Below are 20,700 nucleotides of genomic sequence, written 5' to 3'. Positions count from 1 at the left end.
CAGAAATTGGGGTAGAATGTAGGTGAGAGAAGGTGTGGAGGGAAGAACAGACCTCAGAAGACTTAGTCATCCCAGAGACCATTTCCAGACCAATGCCCTTGCTGTTATCCATAAACTTATCTCAGATACTGAAAAAAAACCTGAGAGAAACAGTCCAGTGACAATGAGAACAAATGCCTTTGGGCTAGTGCTAAGGTAGCAGTATGAGTTATCTGGCTCAAAAAAAGCTCTTACAACAAGAGTAATACTTCAGTCTCAGGTTAGAGATCATTCTTCTTCCATAGTATTTGCTGTTTCATCAGGGTAGCACTTTTAGGTCCTGTGTTTTATTTCCAATCTGTTTCAAGTACAGCTACTCTGTCCTTTTGTGAGAATCAGAGCTTTTAATGGAAGCAAAGTATACCTTCTGTAATTACTCCCTTAAATCTGCTGTGTAAAGTGTTTTTCTAGCTGTGCACTGTAGGGAGATACAAGAGGGCTGGAGAGGGATTTTTCACAAGAGCAGTACGACAAAAGCAAATGGCCTTAAACTGAAAGAGAGCAGGTTTGGATTAGATCCTAGGAACAATTTCTTTAGAATTTCTGGTGAGACACTGCAACAGGCTGGTTAGAGAAGTTATGCACTTCCCATCCCTGGAAGTGTTCAAGGTTAGGTTGGATGGGGCTTTAAGAAACCTGGTCTGGTGGAAGGTGTCGTTGCCCATGGCAGGCAGGTCAAACTATATGGTCTTTGAGGTGGCTTCCAAGAGAGACTGTTCTATAATTACAGTAATTGTTTCTCATGTGTGTGCATATTATTTGTACAATGAAGGGTTTGTAAAGGTTTTTATTGAGGGTTGTCTGTGAGGTTTTTTTCTCTCCAGAGCCCTTCTTGGTCTGCAAAGCCACATTGGTCAATGCTTGGAAACTTGTTTTAAAGGACAGTGGACTAAAGGATATTGCATAATGCTGCAGGCTTACAGCTCTGGGGTTGGATACAGCTTCCATTTCTACCATGTGCTGCCTGGCACACACCTAGAGAATATATTCAGTAAGTGTCACTGCCTGTAAAAATAAAACTGAAGCTCTTTTTGAAGCAAAACATTAAAAAAAAGACAAAGGCTAAAGAAATTAGGACAACCGCTGTTCAGTACTCTGAACTCTGTTGATGGTCTGGAGAAAACTGTAGCTCCATGGTCTATTTTAGTTAATGCAATGTGGGTGGGTGCTGGAAAAGAGGGTTGTGGGTTCTTTTCTAACTAAAAACTTCTTACAAAAACCTGAAGTTGTCATGTTTGGTTCTTACCAAAAAACATGGCAATGTTACTGGCTGACTTTTCAGCATTACTGATCACCTCTCTTTCTTCCCTCTTCCAATTCTCTCCTATGGCCAAATTGTCCAAAAACAATGAGAGATTTAGTAGCAGCAATACAGTACCTTCAGAATGTCATTTCTGTGTATGCAGAATTTGACTTATCTGGTCATCAGATTTGAAGTATCTTGTGAATTGTATAACTATGGCTCATCATTTTGAAAAGCTCTGAAAGTAATTTTTTTATTTAAGGTAAAGTAAAAAGTTTACTATGCAAGTAATGTCTTCTATCACATCTATTAACTGAAAGTGGGTTCTATACTTTTCTCCATATGTGATGTTTGGTTGTGTGATGTTGTCTTTTCCTTTTTGTGCATATGTTTGCATTACAGCTGTACAGCTTAAAATTCTGTCTTGCTGAGGTTTAGTTATCTTTTCAAAAGCATACAGGGTTTATACTGTTGTTGTTTGTGTTTCAACTAGTTTATCTGCTCTCTCAGGGCCTTCATTGGTCTATCAGATACTGAATTGGTTGAAGATTTTTTAATAGCAGACCTCCCACTATTAACTCCATCATTGTTGAATTTGTTTGTTTCAACAGCAAATAACTATGCATTATATTCTTTGAGCATTTGATCTTTCCATGTTGATTTAACTACAGAGACACAAAGGTTAATGAACAGCATGACACTTCTTGATGCTAAGACTTGTAATGGTATACATGTCTTTTTTCCTGCTCTGGTTTGGTACTGCCAATTACAGCCTGTCTGACACAAGATGGCCCGAACTAATTTCTCCTTCAAGGCATGCTATATGTGCTTGTAAGATTCCCAAAGAACTTAAAACTCTTTGTGGAGCTCCTTATTCACCAGTGCAGAACTATGCTATGTATGTGAACAGTTTTTCATTGAGGAAGTTGTTAAATCACTGTGTATCTCTAGCTTTTACACAAACTGTTTATTCTCCAGGGCTTAGTTTCTCCCAGTTTTATGTAATGGGAAGATTGCATTTTTCATTTAGGTTTTTTTTTTATGCATATGATTTTAATCAAGGCCCTTCAAAAATATTTTAGGTCATTGTTGCCATTCAACATCAGGAAAATAGATAAGGGAGAGGTTACTTTTGAAGGGTCTGACCATAAGATGTTAGCAGCAGCATTCTGTCTTGCTTGGGCTATTTCACTCACTTACTGTCTCATGAACAGGAAAATTGCTTCTAACTTTGCAGATCAATTGTCTAGAAACACTGGGCATGATTAAGATGCTGAACTTTCTCAATCCTGCTCAATAATCTTAATTCTGTCCGCATTGAAGACTAGTGTCCAATCTAAACAACCACACTTCTAAACTGACATACACAGGATTTCTTACTCTCCAAATGATGGGACTGTACCTTCAGCCAAAGTCTGGTGTACATCTGTGCATCAAATGGGTATAAAATAAAACAAATTGTAATTGTAATTGTAATTAGACAGTGGCTTCATGTAGCACATAGCAAGAAAAATTTCTCAGCCTTGTGCAGGCCTGAGTGGTCAGTCATCATTTAGTTCTCATGGGCTTACATTATTTGAATGCCAAGTCTTTCTGCTGTTTGGAGAGTTCATGAGCCAGTGGTGCCCTTGTGGCAAGCAGGTCCATGGTATCCTCAGTTTCATGGGAAGGAGAATAGCCAGCAGGTCCAGAGAGGTGATACTGCCCCTCTGCTCAGCCCTGGTGAGGCATCACCTGGAATGCTGTGTCGAGTTCTGGGCTCCTTAGTACAGGAGAGACATGGAGCTCCTGGAGTGGGTCCAGTGAAGGGCAAAAAAGATGATCAAAGGACTGAATCTCTCTTATGGGGAAAGGCTGAGAGAGCTGGGTGTGTTCAGCCTTGAGAAGAGACAACTGAAAGGGTGTATGAGTGTCTGAAGGGAGAGTGTTGAGAAAATGGAGCCAGGCTCTGCTCAGTGATGCCAAGAAATAGGACAAAAGGCAGAAATGAATGCACAGAAGTTCCACCTGAACAGAAGGAAGAACCTCCTTACAGAGTGAGGGACAGTGCACTGGAACAGATTGTCCAGAGAGTTTCCAAAGTTTCCCTCAATTGAGATATTCTGGATGGAATCCTGTGCCATGTGTTCTCAGATAACCTTGTAGGAGTGGGGAGGTTGGACCAGGGTCCTCCAGTGCTCCCTGCTAACCTTTCCCATTCTGTGGTTCTGTGATTGTAAGACAAACTTGATTTCTTGCAGGTACTTTTTGAAGATAAATAGGGCTTTCAGCTTTGCAATTCAAATTAAAAATAAAAGAAAATACTGGGTGGCCTTTTTTTTCCCATAGAAATGCCAATCTTAAGTCTTTATTACAAATTCTAAGAACACAGAAATGCCATCACCCAGGGTGTATTTCTCCTCTGATTGCCAGTAAATGTAGAAATAATAGTTACACCTAATTTAATTTTTCAAGACCAAAGAGCAGAGCTTGTGCTGGTTTTATACCATAACAAAAGGATTCTCTTTATTTATTCCAATGAACGTGTAATTTTATGTATTTAAAATCCAACTCATTCTGCTGGCTTTGTATTCCCATGGTCTAAAAATATAGTAATTTTAGGTAGTTTCTAATTGAGATAAAAACAGCTACTTTAGATCGATAAACATGTTGTAGAAGTTGTAATTGCTAACAGAAAAGCTCAGGGAGCGAAGGTTGAGGTATTTACTATGAAAGGTTTGGTGACTAGATTACCTTTTCTTTTCCACTGCACAGTATTGATGCAAATCTGAGATTGCCTAGTGACAAAATACAATTGGTCCATAGATAAAGAAGCCATGGCAAAAGAATTCCCAGCTGCCTGAACAGCTTCAGAGTGGTTTGGTTTATTATCTCTGGTCACAGGACCATGGAATGGTTGGGGTTGGGAGGCACCTCTGGAGATCATCTGATTCAACTTACCTGCTAAAGCAGGTTCACAGGAACATGTTCATGCAGGATGGCCAGGAACTCATAAGATGCAAATATGGAATTTGTCTTCATAGGTAATACAATTTGACAAGTTGCCGTATTTCCCATCTAATGTTTTTAGACTCACTTTTAGACTCATCTTGCCCATAAATACAGCAAAGCTGATGGTGAGAAAAGGGATTTGGGTTTTCTCCTGTACTGTCAAAGACATTGTCATTAAATTTTGACTTACTGACAAGCTGTTAGTAAGTTTTATGCAGCTGCAGTAGAAAGGCCAACACCCCTGTGGATGAGCTTGGGAAGTCCGGCAGAGAAGAAAGCATTAACCTTGTTGCCAAGTTCTTTCTCTTTAGAAATTAGCAGATATTTTAGGATTTGAAAGGAAAAGACGTCTGTTCATCTACTTGGAGCTGAAAAAAAATCACAACATATATTTTATTTAGTAACTTTTTTTTTTTTAATGTATGAAGGGGGTGCTGTTAGTGGTCCTCTCTGAATTTTCCTTTGTGCCTATCTGCTTCTTACCTCCTAACAATGGTCTTCAGTAGGCACAACCCTCAAAAAGAAACAGCATGAAACAATCAGAAGCAGTGGCTATCAGCAGTATTCTTGGATGATATTCCAGATCTGACAATACTAGGACACCCCCCCATAAATACACACTAAGTCCTTGTGTCTTAAAGACTTCTAAAAAGGAGGTATGGAAAGGGGGCTGTGGTATGAAAGCTTCTACCAGAGGTTGTGTTTCATGATACATACTTATGTAGGAATACTATCCCAGTTACACATCTAAGTGGCAGGGAGAAGTGAAAAGAGGCAGAGAGAGGTTATCTTCAAAGTTCCCAGTGGGTTTGTGGCAAAGCCCAGTTTGATCTCCTATGCTAAAGCCCATAGATAGCAGCCCTTTTGCTCTGGAGAGCTGCTTTTCTGATTAGCATAACTGTCAGCTCAGCAGGCTTTATCACTTAGTATGCCTTGTTATAAGATAGATAGGACATATGCTGATATGTGTTACATCCAAGGTCTATCCTCTAAGCAAATAGTATAGAAGCGTTCAATATTTAAGATTCAAAGTCAGGTATCCAAAGCTTCTACAGAAACATTTTCATCTTGACTTCATCTGCTAGGAGTAGAGACCATGACATAGACACCCTGAGAGTACAAACAGAAATACTGCAAACAACTTGAGTGATAATATTTCCTTTAAGAAAAAATTGTACAAGATACTGCTTTACTTCTGCACAGCATTTACTGAAGCATTTTCAATAGAAACTGCAGAGGGTCAGCCAATATTTGCAGTTATTTCTGAAATTTGGAGTTATTTTCAACAATTGGTGTTTCTTATTCTGGGAACTAAATTTGTAACCAGAAACAAGTTATTAATTTGATTAATTTTAAATAGGCAAGAGAGACAAAATTCAGATAGAAGGAATTTTCCATCAAGCTGCAGTTACTCTTTTCATTGCTAGTTGGGAAGAAGCACTTGAATAGCAAGCTGTTCGAGAATGCAACTGCACTATGAATAGCTGAGTGATCTGCTAACAAGGATGAAATGCATTTACTCACTCTGGCCGAAGATGTTTGCTGTGGTTTTAAAAATGTGTTTGCTGAAAGAGCTATTAGTATCAAATATTTTGTCTTCATGTGTCAAAATAAGCACTGTAATCTATGCCAAAAATCTTTAGGAGAAAAAAACCAAAGAGATTTAGATGGCATGGTGATATTCATTGTGTGCAAAGGAGACAGAACAAATACAGATGGCTGAGAAGATGTTTAATCCAGTTTGCCCTTCTGATTTTCAGTTATCTGCATTTAGACACTTGCCATCTAAAAATACACAGGAAACTTTGAAACATCTCTGGATGAATTTAGTTAGTTTGACCATCACAACTACTTCTTTTTCACAAAGAAGAAAAATTGAAGAAAGTACTGGTACATACATCTTCTTCATAATTTAATGTTAGGGATGAAGGAAACACCATAATTACAAAGCTTCCTTGAGGTTTGACAAGGATAAGATTAAAATTTTTATTCTATCCAGAACAGAAAATATAGGTAAATATTAATCTGTGTTTTCATTAGAGAGATTTTTATGTGAAACAAGCAAGATTTGCCCAAGATGTTAAGGATCAGCATGTTGGGACACTAGCCTGTCTTACCCTCCTGAATCTTTAATTTCTTTCTGTACCAATTAACTAGGGCTTGGGCAGGTGACCTCAGGGCAGAAGTGATCTGTGATGATCTCACTGGTGGATTCAAACTTGAAGTAGTGGAAGAGATTGTTTGGGAATGCTGTGAATTCTATATCACTGTCAGCATAAAGAGCAAATTAGACAAGTATGTCAGGAATCACAAAGTTGACCTTGGTGTAGAGCAGAAAACAGAAAAAATTACCTCTCAACATCTTTTGATTATTTCATATGTCCATGCATTGAATTTAAAGTAGTCTTTATGTAGTTTAATTACTTGGTTCTGAAGTATGTCTTAAACACAGTTAATTGTCTGAGACACAATGGACAGGAACATAATAAGGAGGTTAGTTCCAGTCAAGGTCCTGTACTTTTTTTTCAGCTGATACACATCTTTGTTACTTTCTTTAAAGAATGTTTCCATTACAATTTTTAATTTGTTCTCTTTATACATATGATGTATTTCTTCAGGCTTCATGCCAAAAATATTTTCCTGTTTGCTGCATGAGGTGTTTATAATTATAAAAAGTTGCTTCCACTACTTTTTATGAAAGGAACAGTAGAAATTGCAGTGATTAGTAGGTCTGCTACACAGTGGGCTGCCAAAGAAGAGGAAAATTGTGATCTCCAAACCATTTTAATATGTTGTGCAGAACAATTGTTCTCTGAACCATTCCTTATAGTGATAAGCTATTTAACACAACTGACAATGCATACTTCTGATTTCATTAATTTTAAGGGAGAAATATGCAGTAATGACATCTGTAATGTGAACTTCCAAAGGCAGGATCACTTGTCACCTGGCTGCTGCTGAAGAATCTGGTCAAGATGAGTAAGTGTAGCAGAAGCTGTTTAAAAGTGTATACACGGTTAAGTGGTCAGAACAGTAATTTAAAAACAACAAATGAAAAAACAAAAACAACCCCCAAAACAATGAACCAAAAATCTAAAACCTGTAAGAGAGCCATTTATGTAACTAAATGAATAAAGCTGATAATTCTATGAAACTGGGGTTTGTGTCCCTTGAGATCAGACAGTGATAGTTTGGTGTTATAATACAGCAGTAAAAGATCAGGTTGTGTCATTTAACTGCAGTGGTGATGGAGGACTGGGCTGAGTTAGCATTCAAGGGCGTTAATGAAAAGCCACCATGGCACATGAGCAAAACTTCCTCAGGAATCTCATTAGAGCAAATATACCTAATTCTGCTTTTGTGTTGGGCTTCTGCAATTCCTCACCTTGGCACTCCTCTATTGTGGTTATTGGGGAACTGCATTTGTAGATGGAAAGTTTATGCAGCTTTCTAAAATGTGGGCTCACAGACACGAATGAGAACCGTGAGCTCTAGGGCTATTACTGCTCTTTAACAGCAGCAAACTCTTCAGGCAGCGCTACTGGTCCTGCCCAAACCCGAGGTTTGGGGATTCACCTGAGCTTCTAAGGCCTGCCCTGAGACAGCTTTAATTCAAGCACTAAGGGCTGCGCCAGCTTCTTACATCGCAGGGCTGATGTGCCATCTTGACCCGGGGCTGCAGCTGCGAGGCTGCAGGCCCCATGTCCCGCCTACAACAGGTGTGTCCATCCAGCCGCCCTTCCCGGGAATCGCAAATAATCCCACCATCCGTCTCTGCCCCCCGCCCCCGGGCTATGGACAGCAGCAGCCCTTATCAGCCTTGCCACCTGCCTGGCAGGGGCAGAGGCGGTGTCCCGGGAAAGGAAAGGAATTGTGCCAGGAGAGAAAGGGGAAAAAAAAAAGGAAAGAAAAAAAAAAAAAAGAGGAAGAAAAATAGAGGGTTTTGTGGGCAGCGAGGCCGGGGAGGAAAGGGGCCTCTCTGAGGGTGAAAGGCCCCGGGCGGCCAAGGGCGCGGCGGCGGCGATAAGGGCGTGCCGCCCGCTAGCCACCTCCGCCCGGACCCGCGGGCTGTGCCCTGCCCTCTCTCCGCCCCAGGCACGATGCAGAGGCGCCGGGGCCGTGCGGCCATGAGCTCGGGGGGCCGGCGGGCCGCAGCGCCGCTGCTGCTGGCGCTGGCGGCGCTGGCGCTGTGCGCGGGGCGGCGGCGGGGTGAGTGCGGCCGGGGGGACACCGACAGGGACAGGGCACCGGTCCTGCCCGACCACAGGCGCTGCTGTGGCCGGACAGCCCTTAACGTGGTGGCGGAGCGGTCCTTGGTGGTGGTGCTGGGGGCAGCCCGTGCTGGGGTGCGTGGCGTAGTGGCGGAGCATCCCGTGCCGATGGCGGTGATACTCGCGGCGCTGGTGGCGGGGGTGGCTGGTGGTGCTTCCCTTTGCAGTGGCTGGTGTGTCTCCTCGGCACCTGCCGATAGCGGTGGTGGCAGCGACCTCGTGGTAGGACCAAAACAGTGAGGTGGCAGTAGTGCTGGCATAATAAATTGTGTGTTGTGAAGGACAAGTAAGTAATAAAATTTCAGCCATAGTAGTAAAGGAGTCGGGGGTTGGAAATATGTTTTTTTATCTCCTGAAGCAGCAATCTGAGGAGGATACCCTCATGTCTTATCAGAAGATTGAGGCATCGTGAGAAAGTTCTCTCTATGGCTGTTAGTAAATACAATTTTCTGGTCTGTGTTGGCTGCCATTGCATGCTGGCAGTTTTTGTTTTGTCTTCTTATCAGAAACACGCACGCAAGTATATAAAAGCATGGATAAGAAGTAGAAATTTATGATGCTTCCCACAGCCTTAAGACACTCCTGTGAGTAAATCAAACCACGTACATGTGGAAGGGCAGTTTTATCACATTGATAATTTGACGCATAAAATAATACTAGTGTTCAACTGCTTTCTCCTTCCAGTTATGGAATTTAGACATGGTAGAATATTCAAAATTTTGTTGAAGATGCTAAATATACAGTGATGTTAGTATTCTTATCAATTTCAGCTATCTTAGAAAAGTAAGAAATTCCATACTTCCGTGTCAAGCACCATTAGACATCAGCTTGTGCAGTCTTAGTTCTTTCTTTTAAAATGTAAGAAGGCATTAGCATGTGCATGCTTTGCTTACATTAAATCCATCCATTCTGATGGATTTAGAAAGAGAGGGTATGTGTGATAACAAAGAGATTATAAAAAAAAAGGAGGAAAGTGAACATAATGCCCTGGAAGTATGAATACAAAAAAGAGAGCAAATTTGAATTTTATTCTAATTTCATGCATATTTAAAGCTCTATCAAATTATAGTAAATTAGGTTGTGTACTTCTCAACCACTTTTGATATAAATTAATTTCTAAAATTACTTTATTGTAAGTCATTTTACTCCTGGCAGCATTCACAACATTTTTATGAATAACATTTTTACTGTATGGACACATGATACAAACAGATTGATAAGTATCCCAAATGTCTATGTGTAAATAATAGAAAAAAAAAACCCCACAACAGAGGAAACAGAAATAAAGACATAAGAGAAAAAATGCATATGGAGAAAAGATTAATTATATTGGATAGAGCTATGTACTATGTGCCTTCTAAACCTTTCTAATTGCTGAAAAGCTCTTTCATTATTGGTAAAGAAGAGAAGGATGAACAAAATGCTCAGTGTAGTTATTTGTTTAGTCTTTTTTGTTTATTTTTCATTTTTAGTCTTTTTTTATAATAGCTGTGGTTTTTCTACAAGTTTCAAAATGAGGTGGTGGTCTATTCAGTGTGTTTTAATCTGGATTGTATCTCCACTTTGAATTCTGTGCTGGTTATCCTACCATGTCACTTGTAAAGTACTTTAAAAAAGGTAATTGTGTTTTTTTGTCCTTAAAGCAGTTGTGAACAGATCCATTTCCGATGTCTGTGCAACTTGCCACATTCATGCAACATGTCAGCAAAGTGGAGGAAAAAGTGTTTGTATCTGTAATTATGGATTTGTAGGCAATGGAAGAACTCATTGTCAAGGTAGGCTGCCTGTTTATAAAATGGAAAAAAACTCTGCAAATATCTAAAATGCTTCTTCTCAAGTAATTTTAATTAATTCTTTGAAGCATGCTAAAAACTTTGTCATTTCCTGGCAGAATTTCCCATAGAATGTATTTGGATTGTTTTTCCTCACCAAGAGGGTTCAGAATTGTTTAATGTTTTGTCACTGTGGCTGATAGTGTTCCTCTAAGAGGTCTCACCCATGACAAATCAGTATGTGAATCAAAGAACAGTGTCAAATGCTGTGTCACAGTGTCTGTAATAGCTTACCAGTGCTTCAAGGGGATGGTCCTTCACCAACCATTTCCTCCTCTTCATTTCTTCTTTCGCAAAGCACTGGCAGCATCTGGATCCTGCACAGAGTTCAGGTATCTCGTTGTAGGAAAAACATAGAATCATAGAATGCTTCAAGTTGGAAGGGACCTTAAAAAATCACAGAGTTCCAGCCCTCTTTCCATGGCCAGGGACAGCTTCCACAAGACCAAGTTGCTCAGAGTTCAATCCAAGCTGGCCTTGAGCAGGGATGGAGCATTGGAGCATCCACAACTTCCCTGGGCAACCTGTTCCAGTGCCGCACTATACTCACAATGATTAATTTGATTTATACCAAATCTAAATCCATCCTCTTTCAGTTTAAAGCAATTTCTACTGGTCCTAGAATTACAGGATGGTGTCTAAAGTCCCTCTCCAGCTTTTTTTGAGGTCCTCTTTAGGTACTGGAGCATAATAAGGTGTCCTCAGAGCCTTCTGTTTTCTAGACTGAACAACCCCCAACTCCTTCAGCCTTTCCATGTGGGAGAGATGCTTCAGCCCATGGTTATCTCATTGGACTTGCCCCAACAGGTCAAAGTCCTTTTTATGTTGGAGACCCCTGAGCTGGATGCAATGTTCCAGGTGGGGCCTCACCAGAGCAGAGCAGAGGAGCAGAAATCCCTCTATCAACAGCTGAGAGGGAGATGGACACTACTGACTGGTGATCAGAATCCAAATTTACTGTGAGCTGTATATGCTTATATACCATTTTTGGAAGGGCAGTAATTTTTTACTACATTGATTGGGTTAAACATCAAACTTACACATTTTGCATCATTTCTCCTTGATTCAGTCTTGTTCCCTGTTGCCAGTCTTGATCCAATCTTCTTGCTGTGTTTGTTCTTGCCAAGGCACCTTGGTTATCAAACTGCTTGTGCTAATTAAATCCACAGTACTCTCTAGCTTGGATCTCACACCCCTCCCTCCCCTGCTGGCCACACTGCTTTGGATGCAGCCCAGGACTTGTTTGGCTTTCTGAGTTGTGAGTACCCATGGCCAGATCATATCCAACCTCTTACCAGCATCCCCAAATCCTCTCAGCAGGACTGCTCTTGAGCCATTCTCTACCCAGACTGCATCTGTGCTTGGGATTGCCCCCACACAGGTATTCCATGTACTGCTAAAAACAGTGTACACTGTGAGGAAGAGCAGAAGGAGAGAGCAGGACCCTCTTGTTTCAGCAGCTCTTAGATGCTTTGATCTACTTTAGCTGTGTCACAAAACTGTATTCATATTTTCATCCAGGGACAACACTTTCTATTGTTCTCCAGTTTACCAGCAGTGTTTACATCCCAAATAATTTATAAAGAAAATCGCTAAGGAGAAGACTGGTTACTGGAGCATACGTGAGGAGAGGAGGATACCTCACTTTTCTTAATTCCTGTCTGATGTTTTTTCAATGTACTCACAGATAAAGATGAATGCCAGATTGGAGCCAGCAAGATCTGTGGAAATCATACTCTGTGTCATAATACACATGGAAGCTTTTACTGTGTTTGTCTTGATGGATACCGAGCCTCCAACAACAACAAGACATTTATTCCCAATGATGGCACAAACTGTACAGGTAGACTTCGCAAAGAATCCTGAGCATGACAAATCCAGAACTTAATTTTCTACTGCAAAGGTTTTTTTTCTTTCCTCATCACTGTAGGACTTCTTTTCTGAAACTATATCAGAGAACTTTTTGTTGTCGATGTGCTTGTTTGACATGCAGGTTCCGAACAGCTATGAATTATTTCCATTTAGAAGTCTGCCATGTTACAAATCATTGCTTCACAGTCTCATTCAAACAATGATCTTTTCAGAAAAAGTAGCAGCAGCTAGATTAATGACATAGGATGATACTTAAAATTCTCCAGATAGTAATTTTTTGTGTTTAGTGTAGAACATTAGCCAGTTCTGTGTTAGTGATGGAACTGTTGTAACTGTTCAAGAGATGCCCAGATACAGGATTTTTCTCCAATTGTTTGAACAGCATATAACTTTGGAAATTATTTGTCAAACAAAGAAGCAGTAATTCTAAAGAAAGCTAGCTACAGAATTGCAGCAATCCTCTTTCCAGGTGCTTGAAGATGGGACAATAATAAGCTCCTTTGTTTTCCTAGAAGTGCTGTGAGAAGCTATGTAGAACTCTTCATGGAAGAGATAAGCTTGGGCCACATTTTACTGAATTAAAGCAAAATAACCCCTATTATGAAGTGCATCTGCTTTTCTCTGAATTTTTAGATATAGATGAGTGTGAGGAGTCTGGGTTGTGCGGTCACAATGCAAGATGTGTGAATACTGAAGGAAGCTACATGTGTTACTGCAATGATGGTTATAAATTACAAACTGGAGAGCATTATTTTCATCAAGATGGAAACATAGTTTCATGCAAAGGTGAGAGTCTTTAGATGCCGTTTTTGCTAGCAGATAAAATCGTGTTGCACCATAGTGCAGTGCCTGTTCTGGCCTGCACTCCTCTAGGGCAGAAACCCTTTCTCTGGACTTTGCTTCCTGTATGATTTTTTTTCTCTTCTTGCATTTAATTTGTTCCAGTGATGTCAGGATCCCAGAGTCAACCCCAAATATTCCTACAGGTTCTCAGCAACACTTCAGATGTGCAGGTTCAGAGAAGCTTGATAATGTGAAAGTTATGTAGTTAGTTTCTGAGTGGAAAGGAAGTGTGTTGTTATCCAGTTATTTATATAATCACACCACATAAAGGGGAAGAGAACAGAAGCTAAATATTTAATAAGAGAAGTTAGATGAATGAAAAAAGCCTAGGGGAGAGGAATAATAAAATAACAGTTTAGCTATTTATTATATACTGTGCCTTCTGCATATTTAAACAGTTCAATTTATGTTGGCATAACAATAAAACCTCAACCAAAACCAAGTTTCCAATTTGAAAGTATGTCTTTAGTGGCAGTTTTCACAGATGCAAACTGCTAGCAGAGTAAGCTGTGTGTATTGGAGCATATAATGAACACAGGTGTCCCAGGTGGAGGGAGCTGCCTGGATAATATTCAGCTTTTATTTCTGAATTATTGCCAGAACTGCCAGTAAAGCTCACGGCCTGTAATTGCTCAGTTTTTCTGACTGGAGTGCTCCCCTTTGCTTGCCAGAATTGCTGATAACCCTCCTTCTTATCTCACTGACGTGCCTCTCCATATTCTGTGGTGAAGCAGAGTGTCTGTACAGATTGTGTTCCTTGAAGAGTTGCAAAAGGGAGGCCTGTCCAAGCAGATGTGCTGGAGGAGTGGAGCTTTTGTATGCAGGCTGTTTCAATGAGATGAAGAATTTGAGGGGCGGAACATTTATTTTCAGTTTATCTGCTGCAAAGTTCTTCACTTTGCACAGGAAAATAAAGCTGTGCATGGGGGCCTGAAATTTTCCTCTGATGTTGAAGTATCATTCAGCCACTGCTGTAATGAGACTGGCCCTTGCAAAGCACTGTCCCATTGCAGTGTCTCATCTTTGGTGAATGGCTCCAGGTGTTGCTCAATAACTGCTTCCCTGTGTTCCTTCAGCTGTGGCCAGGACAATTCTTCAAATCTGATATTCTACCCCTTTGGCAACCCTTCAGATCATCAGATGAGGTGTATTTTGTGATATTACCCTCTAGTTCAGCTAATTTTAAAGTGCTCAAGTGTTATGATTTATGTACTGTTTATGTACTGTTTCAATCTCTTTGCAGAAATTGGATGTGGCTCCCCTCCTGAAATGAAGCATGGCTACATTGTGGGGAACTACAGCTTGCTACCAGGAAGTGCAGTTCATTATGAGTGTCAAGAAGGGTTTTACAGCAATGAAGGAAAGGTCTCATACTGCACTGCAAATGAAACTTGGGAACCTGCTACTTTAAGCTGTAAAGGTGAAAAGAGTCTTAAATCTTTCTTAAGTTCTTCATTAAAGGGGTTCATGAATGGGAAGTGTGTTGTGAAGATAGTGGACTGTTTCCAAAATCTGAAGGATATATTTGTTCAAGATCTGGTTATTTGCAGAAAAAGAAGAAAATAAAAGGACATGTTATTGTCCTTGAGTGTAGTGACATTTTTGATGCTGATCCCTGCATTTTTACAGACACTGCAGTGTGCCCTGCTTGTGAGCTGAGGCCTAGAAAACAGCTAGATTTCTTTAGCATTTTGCTGGACAGGCTACTGAGTTGGAAGGCATCACTGACCTCTCATGAAAGCATCAATTTTCCTGACACCTTGTGGAGTTTTGTCTGAAGGTTTGCTGTAATTGCAAAAGAGAGGCATGATAGCACTCATCATCTCTGGGTAGTCTTCATAATTTTAAGAGCATTTGTGCATGAACAAACACTTCCACATCTCTGAAGAGTTAAGTTTCTTATGACTGTCTTTAAAAGGTTCACTTCCTTTGGTGTTCTAGTTAGCCATTCTCTGATAATATTACTGCTTATGACTGGAGTATTCTTTTTGTGCTCCCATGAGTTGTTAGAAAGCCTTTTTATTAGTTAAATGACACTTGAAGTGTTAGCTAACAGAGCTGTGTATATCACACTATTTATATACACTGTGTATAGCAATTCTGCAGGGCAGAACTCTCATCCTGGAAATTGTCACTTAGTGAAGGGAGTACTTTCTGTCTCTGAAATGACAACAGTCCTCTTGGTTTCCAATTCTTTCCCTTTCCTTTTTTAAAATTTTTTTATTCTGAGAATGGATAGAAATGTGGCATTTATGGGAAGTGAATAAAATAAAATAAGGGTGCTAAAACAACGTAGCTGGGAAAAGCAAAATGATGACTATTACTAGAAATTAATAAGAAAGAAAAGATAAAACAATTATAAAACAATGCAAGTAACACTTCCCCGCAAAAAACATAAATAAAGGACAATGAATCTGAAAACAAAAAGGGAGTGCCCAGAGTCTCAAGTGGTCCCTAGAGAAAGATTGTAGAATGCAATTCTTGTGAGTTGTTGATGTATTTGTTTTTGTTAATATATTTGTTTTTCAGAAGTTGTTTTTTCATATGCTTTTTAAAATTTCTACAATCAAACAGTACCTCAAGTCAGATTTTCTCAGCACATCTCTTATGCTTAATTGAACTAAAATACATGGTACGCCAAGAAGCAGCCAAAAATCTGAAATATTAAACTTATTGCCTCCTTGTCTTGCAAGTTCTTTTCTTGGTTTTCAACTAGGACTTCTCTTGTGGAACCAGCAAATCTGATTTTTTTTTTTATTTTAATACTAGCAAATGTACCTTTAACAAATTATTTTCTGTGCATGTGTGTGTATGCTACTTGATTTCTTTGTTTATGCATTGCGTAGGCTCTTGCTTTAATACGAAACTTTAGTATTGTGTGTTGGAACCTTTTCTATGGTTTTGCATTTTTACAGTTTTTGTACACTTTTAAAAGTTTTGCTTTCTCAAGGCAGTTTCTGCTCATTGGTCTTGAGTGATGCTCATTGCAAATACTATAGAACCACCTTTTCTGATGGAATCAGGTTTGTAGAAGCAGGAGAATCTAAAGATTCAGAAGAAAACCAGGACTTTTCTGTATACTAGCAGCTAGACTGAGGATGGATTCATAGATTTAGACTGCTATTCTGAGAGACAGAGAAGTGTCCTTTTATTTGGAAGCAGATGATTGGAGTAGCTACAGCACTGTCAGTCATGGTGGCAATATTGCAGAGGACCTGAGGAAGTGTTGTATTACTACAGGAGAAGAGGGTTAGCTGGTGAAGATGAAAGAAATACTTACGTGAGTGCTGCTGCCATTGCTCCTGCTGGGTGACTAACAGGACTATCTTCCTTCATCCTCTCAGGTGTGGACTGTGGGGTTCCACCCTCTGTTTTGAATGCACGTCCAACATCTGTGAGTGGGACCACCTACAGAAGTGAAGTTACTTATGAATGTGCTCGTGGTTTCCTGATGGCAGGTGGCAATCACACTGCAGTCTGCAATGCCAAAGGACAGTGGGATGGGCCTGATTTAGTGTGCAAAGGTAAGTAAAGTCTGCCTTTGGATTTATTTACCATAGCTACCACTTAAGTCACTCTGATAAATATCAGTCATCCTCTTTGGGTGTTCAGTTTATACAGTCTTCTGGCATAGAAAGTTGTCATAAAACAAAAACTGCATATTGAACAGGTTTTTTTAAAAATCTGTGTTGCTAATGAAGTTGCAATAAATTATTAAAAGTTAACATTCCAAGAACATAATCCTAATGCATGTCAGAAATTGGGATTACCTTGAGATGAAAAAGCAGCCTACATTGCTGATGTTTTTTCAATATCACTCTACTTTTCTGATAACAGTTGAAGCCACTATCAGAAATTAAACTGCTATTAGTTGTTAACATACCTTCAAAATTCCTGTAGTTGGACAGTTTCCAGTTGCAAACTATGATTGTTCAAGTGTGCTGTTGCTATTTGAGATGAGTCTCTTATAGTGCTATGATTTGGAAGAATGTAGCCTAAAGAGTTTCTCAATAAGATGGAAGACATAGGTACATTAAAAAAAAAGTCTCCTGTTTTTTGTTTTTTTTTTTTTTTTTAATCTGGGCTCATATCCTGAATTAGGAGACCTTAGAATAATTAAACTTTTAGTTGGTTTTCACATTTGCACAGCTTCACTTTTCCATTTGTTGGGTTAACAATATCTTTTCAGCTGGATCAAGTTTCAGTTTATTGCAATCAAATGTAGTAATTTCTTTGAATGATCCATGTGTATGCTATAACCACTCCCCACTTTTAGAATGACCATTAATATTCTTATTCTGTGTCATGAGTCTAAGTATAAAGTTTGCACTGAGTTTCAGTCTGCTTGCAGAATGGTCATGGGCAGGTAGCTGGAGCAGCAGGAGTTTTTGTGTCTCATCACATACTGTCCTCGTATGAGTTAAGGACATGCTTGCCTGTGCATTAGTTATTCCAGGTCTTGGTCTGATGATTTATAGTAGATACATTTATACTCCTTGGTGTATTAAAAGGAAGCTAGTCATGATTGTGGATGTATTGTCCATTGCAATACATATGTTTAAATTTTCCATTAAAGGTTGTACAGATCACGAATATATAAGCTTTGGTTTTTACTTCTTTGATTTTCTTTTTTTAAAAAATATAATTTCAAAATCACTTAAAATTATTGAATAGTTTAAAATGGTTCTTTTAAAATGGTTTTAAAAGAAAACTTGTTTGCACCAAATATGCTTTAATGAGGGTAATGTTTTAATTTTTATTGCTTCTTAATTCTATTACTTCTTATGACTGAAGTGGTTTAGAATCTTTTATTAAGGTATAATATTAATTGAGAATTGAAAAGCAGATTTTACCCTAAATAATACCATTCCATCTACTTGATTTGCACTTTTTATCCTTTTTGTTCCCTGTTTTATTATGCAGCCCCCAAAACCGTAGCAAATTAATTAAATTATTAGTTAATTATCCCAGCTTTCCAATTATCTGTAAAGTGGCTTGCATAATCTATCAATTTTCCCTCAGAATTGCTCATTCATCTTATCTGTAGCAGGTTTTTTTTTCAAAACTTGAGTTAAATCCACTGACTAAGAAACATAACCTTCTTGATGCTGTTCTTTCATGGTACTTCTTGGTCCATGTGTCTTTTTTAATGTCTACTGTTACTAATGGTAGGTAAAATAAAGAATAAATAGCATGTAGGGGAAAAGACAGTGTTGTGGGAAGATAGACTTATTCATAAAAGTATGCTTTAAGATACGTGCTTTTCAATTCTGATCATGACACTGTTTAATTTTATGGATCATCGTGTAGCATAAACGCCCCACCTCACTAGAAAATCTCCAGCTACAAAGTCCTGGGTTCTGATGTACTGGTCTGACTTCTAGAAATCTCTAAGAAGTGGAAAAAGTGTAACTTGCTGGGACAGTTCATCCCTCCATCTGTAACATTTTTATGTCTTGCCTGTTTTCATTTCAAGCTTTTGTTTTCCTGTTTTCCTCTGTTCCAGAAATAGACTGTGGCAAACCTCTGCTCATTCCACACACGACAATGACCTGGGACAACTCCACCACTCTGTGGAGCAGAGTGTACTATCACTGCAAAAAAGGATATTATTTCAATGGGGACAGGAATTTTTCAGAATGCACAATAAATCAGTCATGGGAGAATATTACATACGTATGTAAGGGTAAGTACTGATATACAAAGTTGCTGTTTAAATTGCAGTTTAATTGATTTTTCATTCCTGTTCTGAAGTTAGGAGCTGGAGGAAGAATGACAGCAATAAATCCCCTTCTAGTTTATAATGTAAGGAATGTGGTGGTACTTTTGGATGGAAAGGCCACAGAAGAGAGTGTTGGGAATACAGGAGGTTCTACTAGATGCCAGGGATCTTTCTATAGCTGTCTTGCTTTTTATCTCAAACAGAAGGAGACTAATGCAACTGGAATTTTATTTTCACTGAGAAGATCCTTCAACTTTAGAAGCCCATGGAGTGTCACCAGAGGAGCAGAAGGCGTTCGATAATATCCATTACTATAAAGTGCACTCCAGTGAAAGTAGTGGCAATTGAATTTGAAGCCCTTTATCTCTCCCCTGCCTCTAGTTTGTATTTTGTTCTTTTCTCATAATGACCAAAGCAAAATTTGTTTGTGGTTGCCTTTCCAGCCTAGATGCAGTTGTCTGAATTTCACTCCAGATTTATTTTCTTATACTGACATTTTATTAACAGCCAGAACTAGCAAATGTTTTGTACTATTGGCTGTTGTGCTCTTTAGTGTTCTTTTGTGTCTGAAAAAGGAGTTGTCTGCCACGGACTAGTTCTTAAGTAGCAGTGCCATCTTTTGCAGAAGAAAGTGTACATTTAGCTTTGAAACATCTCCATGGTTTTCAGAAGGACTAGAAATGCATCCTTGACTGCTGCCATTGCACTTCACACAGTTACTGCATGAGGCCTCTCTTGCCTCACTTAATTTCTTGAGCATCTACTGTGAACATAAAACATGTGACATCAAGTAAAATGAGTATGCAGAAAAGCAGTTCTTTGTGCTGTTAAAGTGCCCAAGTGAAAATGGAACTGCTGTTGTTAGAAGTCGTGATTCATACTTCATTTAGGAAACTCGCATTGCTGCATTTTGTGAATTGATTTTGAAACCAACATTGTGTAGAGTGATTAAGTTAGATCTGTCAGTCTGCTGAGAGTTGTCTTGAGTGCCCTGAAGCTATGAAGAGCCTGAATGTGCAGACTGCAGCCACAGGATTATCGTGGATTTCAGCAAGAGCTTTGCCAGATTCCAGCTCTAGCTGCTGGAACAGAGTCAGATCAAAAAAGTCAGTTATGGTCAAATGGAATGGTAAAGAAGAATTACCAAATATAGCCTAACTAGTCCAGACTCCTCTTAAAAGAGTTAATCATCAACAGGAAATTGTTACAAAATCTTTCATCTTCTTTACTTCTACATTTTTCATATTCACTCAAGGTAACAAATTGCTTTAAAATTGAATGAAATTTCTGTTTATGCAGTGATGCCTTTGAGATTTACATGCTCTTAGCAGTGTGTGTATAATTAATTGGTAAAGCACATTAAAATGAGAGAAAGTTATGTACCATTCCAAAATAATTTATGATAGATGTTGAAAAAGCAATTGTCTTTTCATTCTGCCTCAAAAATTCCATTAGAAATAATGCAGTTGAGAACATCTGCAGGAAATTCTCTGTGACAAATAATTTCTTCATTTATTGAAAAGTGATTGATATGAATTCCTTTTATTTGCATTGTTTTGTGCATTGTCTATATATGGGATATATGGTAAATATATATGTGTGTATGCAAACACTTTTCTAAGCTGCTAGTTTAGGTATTAAAAACTGTCTTTACAAAGTTAATTTTACTTGTGATGCTGATTGGATTAAGCCATCAATAAGGTATGGCAATAGTAAAATGGATTGCAGTTTTTATCAACCTCTTATTTATACATGTAAAATGTGGCAATTGAAGTGCAGAGAACAGACTAGCAATTAAAATACCTGCTGTCTAGTTACTCAGTGGGTGATCCTGGACATCTTGAGTAGCTGATCCTTACAGAACTTCTTTCCCTGTGGAGTGCTTGG

The 20,700-nt window shown here is 39.1% G+C and overlaps 1 protein-coding gene across 10 annotated transcripts in view; it reads left to right on the top strand.

Annotated features, from left to right (window-relative positions):
• SUSD1 (sushi domain containing 1) overlaps nucleotides 1-20,700 on the top strand; it is a 58,569-nt gene that overhangs the window by 8,834 nt on the left and 29,035 nt on the right. For 6 of the 10 annotated variants that reach the window (XM_079331645.1, XM_079331644.1, XM_079331647.1 and 3 more), the window contains exons 2-8: nucleotides 864-1,030; nucleotides 10,188-10,319; nucleotides 12,064-12,219; nucleotides 12,882-13,034; nucleotides 14,335-14,511; nucleotides 16,436-16,615; nucleotides 18,598-18,777. In XM_079331645.1, coding sequence (XP_079187771.1) covers nucleotides 946-1,030; nucleotides 10,188-10,319; nucleotides 12,064-12,219; nucleotides 12,882-13,034; nucleotides 14,335-14,511; nucleotides 16,436-16,615; nucleotides 18,598-18,777 — 1,063 coding nt within the window. In that variant the 5' untranslated portion in view covers nucleotides 864-945. Of the gene's footprint in view, nucleotides 1-863; nucleotides 1,031-8,381; nucleotides 8,483-8,814; nucleotides 8,831-10,187; nucleotides 10,320-12,063; nucleotides 12,220-12,881; nucleotides 13,035-14,334; nucleotides 14,512-16,435; nucleotides 16,616-18,597; nucleotides 18,778-20,700 lie in introns of those variants that run through there. The other 4 variants (XM_079331641.1, XM_079331640.1, XM_079331639.1 and 1 more) reach the window with 4 other exon arrangements.

The sequence above is a fragment of the Erithacus rubecula genome, assembly GCF_903797595.1.
Source record: "Erithacus rubecula genome assembly, contig: SUPER_Z_unloc_6, whole genome shotgun sequence".
Taxonomy (NCBI): Eukaryota; Metazoa; Chordata; class Aves; order Passeriformes; family Muscicapidae; genus Erithacus; species Erithacus rubecula.
This window is presented reverse-complemented; position numbering and strand designations above follow the sequence as displayed.